The 11,608-nt window shown below is 42.7% G+C and overlaps 1 protein-coding gene across 3 annotated transcripts in view; it reads left to right on the forward strand.

Moving 5' to 3' along the window:
• The window catches only part of LOC140284468 (supervillin-like), a 55,487-nt gene extending 44,216 nt beyond the window's left edge, over window positions 1–11,271 (forward strand). For 2 of the 3 annotated variants that reach the window (XM_072378333.1, XM_072378335.1), the window contains 10 exons: window positions 3,345–3,499; window positions 3,596–3,698; window positions 4,465–4,672; window positions 4,748–4,881; window positions 5,298–5,453; window positions 7,184–7,327; window positions 7,438–7,559; window positions 8,223–8,378; window positions 10,028–10,048; window positions 10,411–11,271. In XM_072378333.1, the coding sequence (XP_072234434.1) occupies window positions 3,345–3,499; window positions 3,596–3,698; window positions 4,465–4,672; window positions 4,748–4,881; window positions 5,298–5,453; window positions 7,184–7,327; window positions 7,438–7,559; window positions 8,223–8,378; window positions 10,028–10,048; window positions 10,411–10,497 (1,286 nt within the window). In that variant the 3' untranslated portion in view covers window positions 10,498–11,271. The remainder of the gene's footprint in view (window positions 1–3,344; window positions 3,500–3,595; window positions 3,699–4,464; window positions 4,673–4,747; window positions 4,882–5,297; window positions 5,454–7,183; window positions 7,328–7,437; window positions 7,560–8,222; window positions 8,379–10,027; window positions 10,049–10,410) is intronic. The other variant, XM_072378334.1, reaches the window with a different exon arrangement.
• Window positions 11,272–11,608: the final 337 nt, after the last annotated feature.

Raw genomic sequence — 11,608 nt, forward strand, 5'->3', positions numbered from 1 at the left:
TCTCCTCCGCTTAGTTAGAGGAGAGCGCTCAGGTTTTCCACAGCCCATTCTTTTGCGCTGCCTGGAGATCGCCCTGCCTTGCTGTGCTCTGTGTGAATAAATAGTAAACGTCTCTTTGAATCTGAACAAGACCCTGCGTCTGTGTCCTGAGTTCCCGTGGTACCTGACAGATGGAGCAAGAGATAGGGATTCAGTTTGGATGCAGATGCTGTGGTGTCTGGTTGGTTTGGCTGGGAAGACAAGCAGTTCAGTTTTTGGGAGGTTAAGTTGGAGGTGATGGGCTTTCATCCATGTTGATATGTCAGAAAGACAGTCAGATTCGTGCTGAGACCGTGTGGTCGTCAGGTGGGAATGACAGATAGAGCTGGGTATCATCAGCATAACATTGGTATGAGAAGCCATGTGATTGGATGATTTGTCCCAGTGAGTTGGTGTATATGGCAAAGAGAAGAGGTCCCAGTACTGAACCTTGGGGGACCCCTGTGGCGAGGTGGTGCGCTGCAGAAGTGTGACCAAGCCAGGATACTTTGAAAGACCGACCAGTGAGGTATGATTCAAACCAGGAGTGTGCTCTCCCTGTGATGCCCATGCTAGAGAGTATGGACAAAAGGATACTGTGGTTGACTGTCAAATGCAGCTGATAAGTCGAGCAGGATAAGGACAGAGGACTTAGCTGTCGCTCTGGCTTCTTTTAAGGCTTCTGTCACGGCCAATAGAGCCGTTTCGGTGGAGTGTCCACTTTTAAACCCAGATTGGTTTGGGTCAAGGAGGTTGTTATGAGAGAGGTACTCGGTGACCTGCTTAAAGACGCCCTTTGAATGATTTTAAACAGAAACGGGAGGAGAGAGACTGGCCAAGGGTGGGACTGGGAGGATCTATCCAGAGATCTATGTAGAGCAAAGGGACTCCGTGGCATCATTAACCTGAAGGGAGGAGAATGTGTTGGAGGTCGGGAGAGCGGAGGCAACAACGGAGGAGAAGCGGGTGGGCGACAGGTTGCAGAGGTTGTGGTGGAAGGAAAGCAGAGCATCTTCTCGGGAGACTTACTCTGAACTGAATGAAATAGTGGTCAGAGAACTGCAGAGGTGTGACAGATAGGGCCTCTGTGGCACAGTTTCTTGTGAAAATGAGATCTAGCACTTTGCCAGCTTTATGGGTCGGAGGACTGCTGAGCAGTTGTAGCTCAAACGAGTGCATTAGTGTCAGAAAATCAGAAGAGTTAGGACTGTCAAGGTGGATGTTCATGTCACCAAGGACAATTATGGGAAAGTCATGCTCTGGGATAGAAGAGAGAAAAGGTGTCGAGGTCATCTAGAAAGTCGCAGAGTTGTCCTGGTGGGCGATATATGACAATCATATAGGTTTTGACCGGTGTAGTTACCAAGATGGCGTGGTATTCAAAGGTATTGTATTTAGCTTCAGGTAGCAGTTGGTTGTATTTCCATTTGTTGGAAATGAGCATGCCTGTTCCACCACCTCTCCCAGATGTATGAGAGGTGTGGGAAAATGAGTGGTTGGTTGAAAGTGCAGCCGGGGTAGCTGTGTTTTCAGGCTTAATCCATGTTTCAGTGAGAGCCAGGATGTCAAGAGACAGGTGGTTGGCATTATTCATAATGAAATCTGCCAATCAGCTTTGTTTACTGCCGATTGGCAATTCCACAACCCCACAGACAAGAGCGTGTCACAGAGTGAAGTGGGCTTTAGAGAGTGGAGGTTGTTAAGGTTGCGGTGGCGTTTGGTTGTGTGAAACCTTCTATGCGAGTTGGAGACAACAGCAATGGGTTTGTGGCACATTTTAAAGCAGGTGGTGAGGCCAGAGTGACATGGATAAGGCAAGTAGAACAGGTTTGCCTTATTCAGAGGCCTTGCTCAGTGGACACGCACAGGTAGACACGCTAGTCTTTAGCCAAGAATGTCAGAGAGGGGAGTGAGTAGCCGTTCACAGCACCTGATTACTCTGCTTGATTTCTGATGGCCCAACAGAGACTTCCAGACACCAGGTTTTACCCACTGATGGGTTTCAGTCATGTGCCATGCGCTTGTGGAGTTGTTGTTGGGTCTCTTCTATATAGAGGTCCGCACACTCCTCTCTGCACTGTACTGCATATTCAACACCACTCAGTTCCTGTTTGAGTGTTTTGTCCTTTGGGTGAAGCAGTCTCTGTCTGAAGGTGTTCTTGGGTTTGAAGTGCACTGGAATGCCATGTTTAGAGAATATCTTTCTAAGTTTCTCTGAGACTCCTGCCACATATGAAATGACAATATATTTGCATCTGTTCTTCTTAGCTTTTCTACCAGTGTGGTTTGGTCCCTTTGTCCATTTGACAAAGGCTTTCTTGGAGTGCTGATGTTCCTTTTGTTTTCCCTCAGCCTTGGTAGGTACACTCTCCCAGTGGTGTAGCTTTCTAATGACATGTAGTTTGTGTTCTAGTAGATGGTGTGAGTTTAAAAGCTGGTACTGGTGTGTATGTGTGGGTTTCCTGTAAACCTCTTTTATGTGCACAGCACAGTCCAAAAAAGGGCAGCTTGTGGTCTTTTGCATCTTTCCTCGTGAACTTGATGTTGCTGTCCACCAAACTGATGTGCTCCATGACCCGGGTGTCGTCCACATATCTGAACCAGTGGCTTGGTGTTGTTCCTTTGTATGCACTCAGAGCTTTGATTTCTACTTCCTCTATATAAAGGTTAGCCACAATGGGGGACAGTGGAGATCCCATGGCACAGTCTGTAGAAAGGAAAAAAGGAAATTAGACGATTATAAATTATATTTTAAATTGTTTTGTCATTTTCACCAAGTAAAATTTTTCACATTTCTTCACTATGTAATCCTATTTTGTATGTGGATTACTGTGGATCAAGGCAAATAAACTGTTTAACACATTCTTCTTTGATGAAGATGTCTGACTGAACACATCCAAAAATATCAGAGCGAGTGTTGATTTAGACGGCAGTCCTCAGTACATGGACAAATTTCCACAAAAGAAGCCACGCTGTTTCTATCTTTTTTAGGTAGATGAAGGCTGTTTTTGTCAAAAATTTAGCAAATTAGTGACAAAGTTATATAAAGTAATATCAATAGTGTTATTGTGTGGACAGATTAGGCTGTACACTAACTGTTGAACTGCTTCAGTGATCATTTTTAGATCTGTTAAATATTTAATTTTCTTTATTAAAATGTCATCAATTCAGCTATTATAGAAGTGTTTTCCTCATGGATTCATACAGAACTTTGGACATGTCGACAGGGAAGTTTCCACCAGTCACTGCTGGCAGTGGACTACAGTTCAAATGTTCCAGTTCGTATTCTGAGGCGCGTCTCTGATTCTTCTGTGTTTTACCATCAGTTGGGAAGAGTCAGAATCCAGAACAGCTGAAGACTGCAGGAGCTGGGAAGGAAAAGTGCTCCTACTTCTTCTGGCAGGGTCGTAATTCCACTGTTAGTGAGAAAGGAACGTCAGCGCTCATGACAGTGGAGCTAGATGAGGAGCACGGAGCACAGGTACACAAAAGAGCGACATCACCATGAATGCAGTCCACAGATAGAGCACAATGGTACATGTTTCACTTTTTTCTGTTTAATGTCGTCCTCCTCCAGGTTCAGGTCCAGCAGGGGAAAGAGCCTCCATGTTTCCTGCAATGTTTCAAAGGAGGGATGATTGTCCATTCAGGAAAAAGAGAGGAAGAGGAAAACTCACAAAGTATATATAAATAGATAGATATTCCACAACTGTTTATTGGATTTTGGAGACATTTTATTTTATCACAGTTTTACAGAGAAATTAAATGGTGTAAAGAACAGATATAATTATAGCTGTGATATATAATTATTTTATATGAGAATTAAAAAAGTCTGATAGTTGTTAATCTGTCATACCTTACTTTATGTACCACCTGGTTTTGTGCATGTTTACCGTGAGGAACTTTTGACAGAAAAGTCACGTGTTATTAGAATGCCATAATTGTGACTCACTGACTGAGACCAGTGGTGTTAAGTTCCTGAGTCTGGTTCTGCCAGAGGTTTCTTCCTGTTAAAGGGAGTCGTTCCTTTCCACAGTCGCCACAGGCACGCTCAGGGCGGGAGATTGGACTGAAGACAAGTTTCGGTGCAATCTGTTGGTTTCCTTAGCTAGGATATTAATTTTGAATTGGCTCCATATGAATTAATTGGATTATGATTACAATGAATTGAATTCCAATTGGCTTGAATTGGACTATATTACTTAAGTGCCTTGAGATGACAATTGTTGTAATCTGGCGCTATATAAATAAAATTGAATTGAATTGAATTGAAGTATCTGGTGGCAAAAAATACTTTTTCAGACTTTCTATAAACATCAGGGTCCTCCTCAGTTAATGAAATAATGAACACAGCTGTGTGGGTGACGATGTCTCTATATGTTCAGACCACGAGAATGTAGAAGGCCCTGCCACCTTCAATTCTTCCTGTTCTCCTCTTCATCTCAGATGATTGGCGTCTATACTGTGCACGTGGGGAGGTGGAGGTGGAAGGCCACCTGTTGGAGTTAGCTTGTCATTGCAGTAGTCTGCGATCCAGAGTCTCCATGGTGCTGCTGAGTGTCAGCCAGGCTCTCATCTACCTGTGGCATGGCTGCAAATCTCAGACGCACACACGGGAGGTGGCACGCACCGCTGCCAACAAACTCAAAGAACAGTGAGTGGAAAAGTAGTTTTCAGTACATGGGAAGTTTGAACGACCCGATGGTTAACAGCTTGCGTTTCCGTGCAGATGTCCTCTTGAAACAGGCCTCCACAGCAGCAGCAAGGTTACCATTCGGGAATGTGATGAGGGAACCGAGCCAACGGGTTTCTGGGAAGCCCTCGGCAGGAGGGACAGGAAAGCGTACGACTGCATGCTGCAAGGTGGGGCAATGCCACACACAGCTTACACACAGTTGAAGTGAAAGTAGATGGCATTGGTGTAGATCATCTTTGCATTAAGTACTTTCAGATTTTTATCTGTAACATTTTTATTTGTCTACAAGCTGAGGCTGAGAGACGAGCAGTAAGGGTTACTTCAGGAATGTGTACAGTCATCATTCACTTTCAAAAGCATTAACCATAAAGTATAAGCTTGCACGTTGGTCATTGTACATGAGTAAAAGACTTTTGATTAAAAAAAAAAAGTGAAATGAAATGTTTCTTACCTTCTGGACTGTTCAGTTTAAATGTAGAAGGAAATGGATTATCCTAATATAATACGTGGTGACAGACCGTTACTGTAAACAACAGCAAACGGAGTGGTGTGATGTAACATGTTGTTTAATTTAAACCATCAGATCCAGGCAGGTTTAACTTCACTCCTCGTCTGTACCAGCTGTGCAGCAGCTCGGGGGAGTTTGCTGCTGTGGAGTTTCTCTACCCTGCCAGAGAGCCAACACAGGTCAACTCAATGCCCTTCCTACAAGAGGACCTGTATGCAGCTTCCCAGCCAGGTACACACACACAGATGGATGGATATGTCGCAGCTTGTGAAATTGGCCTTTGGTGGACAAAAGATTAACCCATCCATCCATCTTCTCTACCCGCTTAATCCGTCGGTCGGGTCACGGGGGGGCTGGAGCCTATCCCAGCGGTCATCGGGCGAGAGGCGTGGTTCACCTGGACAGGTCAGTCCATCACAGGGTCATACAGAAACAAACGAGACAAACAGCCACACACACACTCACAATTTTAACATGCATGTTTTTGGACAGTGGGAGTGACTCCCTCTTGAAGCTCATCGTGAGAATGCCAACAGTGTGCGAAGCAGCCATCAGAGCAAAGGGTGGCTATTTTGAAGAAACTAGAATATAAAACGTGTTTTCAGTTATTTCACCTTTTTTTTGTTAAGTACATAACTCCACGCGTGTTCATCCATAGTTATGATGCCTTCAGTGAGAATCTACAATGTAAATAGTCATGAAAATTTGAATGTACTGAAGCATCATTTGTAGGAGTGTAGACAAACATTTTACTGAAGGGTTCATGTTTTGTCTCTCCGGGTACTCCGGCTTCCTCCCACTGTCCAAAAACATGCATGTTAAAATTGTGAGAGTGTGTGTGGTTGTTTGTGTCTGTATGACCCTGTGATGGACTGGTGACCTGTCCAGGGTGAACCCCACCTCTCGCCCAATGACTGCTGGGATAGGCTCCAGCCCACCCAATGGCATGCCATTCAGGAAATTAATCTTTGAATATATGGAATGAAACTTTGAATATATGGAATGAAACTTTGAATATATGGAATGAAACTATGAATATATGGAATGAAACTATGAATATATGGAATTAAACTATGAATATATGGAATTAAACTATGAATATATGGAATTAAACTATGAATATATGGAATTAAACTATGAATATATGGAATGAAACTGAATATATGGAATGAAACTTTGAATATATGGAATGAAACTTTGAATATATGGAATGAAACTATGAATATATGGAATGAAACTATGAATATATGGAATGAAACTATGAATATATGGAATGAAACTATGAATATATGGAATGAAACTATGAATATATGGAATGAAACTATGAATATATGGAATGAAACTATGAATATATGGAATGAAACTATGAATATATGGAATGAAACTATGAATATATGGAATGAAACTATGAATATATGGAATGAAACTATGAATATATGGAATGAAACTATGAATATATGGAATGAAACTATGAATATATGGAATGAAACTATGAATATATGGAATGAAACTATGAATATATGGAATGAACCATGAATATGTTGAATGAAACTATGAATATATGGAATGAAACTATGAATATATGGAATGAAACTATGAATATATGGAATGAAACTATGAATATATGGAATGAACCATGAATATGTTGAATGAAACTATATGGAATGAATATGGAATATAGGTATATGTGTGCTGAAGAGTTTCCATCAGCCTGAAGAAAACAACTAAATGTAGCTTAAACTGCCAGTTCAGCTTCGTCCGGTTATTGTCAGTCATTTTCCTTTTTTTCTCGTGCATTTCATTTGCGCTGAGTGTTATTTATTTATTATATTTACAGGCACCTCTCAACTGCATGCAAATGTGCACTTTTACACTAAAACTGCCTTCTTATCCTAAGAAAGCAGAATGTGAATTCACTTAATGAATAATGATGCCAACTCTGTTTTTTCTTCTGTGGTTAGCGCTGTTCCTGGTGGACAACCACCATGAAGTGTACTTGTGGCAGGGCTGGTGGCCTCAGGACTGTGAGAGCACAGGCTCAGCCCGAATCCGCTGGGACTCAGACAGGAAGTGTGCCATGGAGACAGTGTTGCAGTACTGCAGAGGTAATCTTACACAACATATAAAGCCTGCTCAGGTTACGTTGGTGTTTGGAACCCAAAGTTAATGAAAGCTAACATTGAACAGATGGCATGCTGTCACTCTGTTTCCCCAGAAAAGAATGAAATGAAACCTCCCAAAGCATATCTGATCCATGCGGGCCTGGAGCCGCTCACCTTCACCAACATGTTCCCCTGCTGGGAGCACAGAGAGGATGTTGCCGAGATCACTGAGAGGGTATGTGGATCAGTCATTTCACCTGCTTCCTCACAGTTCCACAGTCAGTGTTGGTGTCAGCATGAAACCATGGGGTCGGCAACCTTAAACCCTCAGTCATTTGGACCCTTTTCCCATAGAAAAGAAAACACCGGGAGCTACAAAACCCTTTTGACATCTGAAATGAAGATAAGATTTCATCTTCATACTTTGTATAAAAACTAAAGTGTGTTGCATTGATGAAATCAATGAACTGTTAAAGAGAAAACTATGTTTTATTTCTGCATGCAACAAAAACATTTTGAACTCTGAAAAAAAGATGCTGGGTTGAAAGTTACATTCAAATAAAACACTTAATGTCTATTTGAATCTTCTACGTATTTCTGAAATAAAAAGCCAAACTTAAATGATTCACCTGCAGCAAACCAAGAATGCCGTCTGTTGGTGGAAAAGCTCAATAAATGGCGGGTGTCGCACATCGGAGGTTAAAAAACGAACAAACTAAAATTAAATAAATTATAATAAAAAAAAATCCTCATTTATTTTCCAAAGTGACAGGGAGCTGCTGGGGTGCCGGCCCCTGGTGTAGACAAACACACACTGAACAATATCTTTCATATGCCCGAGTCTAGGTGGAAACTATCTTCAGCACTGTGTTTTTACATGAAATGTGTGTGTTGTCAGGAGGCAGAAGTCTGTAATCAGATCATCCTTGTGGAGGACGTGTTAGCCCGCCTCTGTAAGACTGCGTATCCGCTTACAGAGCTTCTGACCCGGCCGCTGCCTGAGGGAGTGGACCCTCTTCGTCTGGAAGTCTACCTGTCTGACGAAGACTTTGAGGTCAGATATGTTACGATTCGTGTGCTCCCTTTTCTGTTCACAAAATGACAAGGCATTCAAACTGTAGACCTTTGACTTTAATTTGAGGGTGTTCACTTTGGAATGAAAGCTAGATTTAAAATCTTTTGAGTCAGTTCTTTATTTAAATTGGACTCCCTAAAATAGGGCTTCATATGCATTAAAAAGCTGTTATTTCTGAAGTTTCCCTCTAGTTAAGATTCAATTCAGTTTTATTTATATAGCGCCAAATCACAACAAATATCATCTCAAGGCACTTAAATAATACAGTCCAATTCAAGCCAATTAGTGTCCAAGTCATTTTAATCATAATCCAATGAAATCTAATGAATTAAATTCAAAATAAGTCCAATTAATTCATATGGAGCCAATTCAATAATAATATCCGAGCTAAGGAAACCAACAGATTGGACCGAAACTTTTCTTCAGTCCAATCTCCCGTCCTGAGCCTGAGGGACTTTGGAAAGGAACGACTCCCTTTAACAGGAAGAAACCTCTGGCAGAACCAGAACCAGGAAGAAACCTCTGTCAGAACCAGAACCAGGAAGGAACCTCTGGCAGAACCAGGAAGAAACCTCTGGCAGAACCAGGAAGAAACCTCTGGCAGAACCAGAACCAGGAAGAAACCTCTGGCAGAACCAGGAAGAAACCTCTGGCAGAACCAGAACCAGGAAGAAACCTCTGGCAGAACCAGAACCAGGAAGGAACCTCTGGCAGAACCAGGAAGAAACCTCTGGCAGAACCAGAACCAGGAAGAAACCTCTGGCAGAACCAGAACCAGGAAGGAACCTCTGGCAGAACCAGGAAGAAACCTCTGGCAGAACCAGAACCAGAAAGAAACCTCTGGCAGAACCAGAACCAGGAAGGAACCTCTGTCAGAACCAGGAGGAAACCTCTGGCAGAACCAGAACCAGGAAGGAACCTCTGGCAGAACCAGGAAGAAACCTCTGGCAGAACCAGAACCAGGAAGAAACCTCTGGCAGAACCAGAACCAGGAAGAAACCTCTGGCAGAACCAGAACCAGGAAGAAACCTCTGGCAGAACCAGAACCAGGAAGAAACCTCTGGCAGAACCAGACTCAGGAAGAAACCTCTGGCAGAACCAGACTCAGGAAGGGTGTCCATCCGCCTCGACCAGCTGGGGTTTGAGAAGACAGAAAAGAGGGAAAAGAGGGGGGAAAAACACCATAACACCATTCAAAGGATACCTGCTGGAACAGGGAAACACAAGTTAATAACCACAATAATGTCACATGTACATAATATCATTTCAGAAATTAAATGGGGGGGGGGGGCAAAGTAAGGATGAGGATGGAAGATGTGAAAACTACTAATAATAGTCTGAACTTTATACCATGTTTTTTACGAACAGCTAAAACATAAAAAGGTGTCCAAATACTTTTTGACCGCTGCTGCACTGCTCCAAAGTTTCATATGAACACTGGCTGGAATTGTTGCTTGTGCTGGGTGGAATGTTGTGGGTTTACCTGAGATCTGTGGCTGTGTGGTGCCATTTAGCCTCTCAGGATATCCTGCTTCTCTTTGAGCTCTTCTAAATGTCTTTAATCCCATCAGCGCTTCATCCCTCTGTATCTTTATGAACTTGTCTGTTTCACTCGTCCCACCCTGCAGGGTGTCGGGGCTTCATCAGAGGTAAGTGCACTGGTTTGAATGTGGAAAACTCAAACTCGCTGCATCCTTCAGCGCTGTCACCAGCACTCCATTTACTTCTCAACACTACTGTCTTACTCTGCTCTAACATCCTCATTTGTTAAGCATGCTGATCACATCACAAGTGTTTGGGCTGAATATGTGTGTTTTTTTTTTTTTTTAACTTGACTGCAGTGGAAGATTGATGTGTCCAGATTGTTGTCGTTTTTCTTTTGATCAATTAAGCAAGAGTTTGCTCACAGAGGTTTGTCACTCACCATGCAGGCTGCAGGACTGGTTGACAGGGTGGAGAGTGTAGAACATCATGTGACCTATACTTGATGCTGCCTGTGTTACTCCCACAGAAAGGCCTGCAGATGAGCAGAGAAGAATATGGAGTGTTGCCTGGATGGAAGCAGGTGAACTTGAAGAAAGCTAAAGGACTTTTCTGAAGAGGCCTGGCAGAATGTTGATCAGGCTTTCTTTTGTTTCTGTCTGCATGCAGCAGAGGCTCAGGGACTGCTCCTCTTGAGTTAAGCCTGCAGTGGAGGGTTGAGGACGAATGAGAGAGCTTAGTGTGTGTGTGTGGGGGGGGGTTCCATGCTTCAGATTTTCCTCTGACCAGCATTCTGTGTTGGTACGTTGTCATAAGTAGCTAAAAGTATGTGGGTGTCAACATTTTTAAGTGACTGCGTTAATAAGCTTCCTTTTGAATATTACTTGCTAATGTATGTACATATGTATCATAAGCAAGGCAGCCAGTGCCCTTAGACTGTTAGCTTCATCTGTTAGAGTGGGAGCAGGTCTGTCAACCTGTTGGACACACTCCACTTCACACTCATATTACATGTATGTATGTATGTATGTTTGTGCATTTACTAGTAAGTTATATCAAGTCCACAGAGTAATTAAGGACAGTTTCAGATGTTAAGATATGTTGAAATAAAGTAAATATTGGAGGCTTGTGTCATATATTAATATGTACTGGATGTAAGCAGATCTGCTGTATAGATCACCTATTACCATTTACTAATGAAGTAGACTTATCTGAATGCATCATTACTGTTTTAGGTTGTCACAAAGAAGGAAAAGAGGCAGCATGATGATGAACTGACTTCAGTGTATAGTGCCTTGCTTTGTGTACAGTTTATATACAGATTCTTACTTACTTTATCATGACTTTTGTGATATTAAGAACTATAAGAGAAATAAACAGTTTGATATTGTGTCACATGTTGTTTTTATCTCCACCCGCAAGCACCCAAAACTGCCCTCCAAGCCCGACACACAGTCCCCCCCAGCAATGATAAACCCGGTCCCCACGACCCGAGAGACCACCAGACGTCCGAAGCCACACAGCCCCCCCCAGCACACACCCAACCGCTCAGAGCGACGGGACAGCAACCCACCACCACCACTATGTGATAAAGCTAATCAGAGGGGACCAGAGAGAATGAAATTCAGCCAGTTGATGTTTTGAGGAGGCAGACATTGTTTCCATGCTAATATAATCTAAAAGAACATTTCTAAACTGGTTAATACACAGATTGTTCTTCACTTTCC

The sequence above is a fragment of the Leuresthes tenuis genome, unplaced genomic scaffold, assembly GCF_036924035.1.
Source record: "Leuresthes tenuis unplaced genomic scaffold, fLeuTen1.0.hap1 SCAF_24, whole genome shotgun sequence".
Classification (NCBI taxonomy): Eukaryota; Metazoa; Chordata; class Actinopteri; order Atheriniformes; family Atherinopsidae; genus Leuresthes; species Leuresthes tenuis.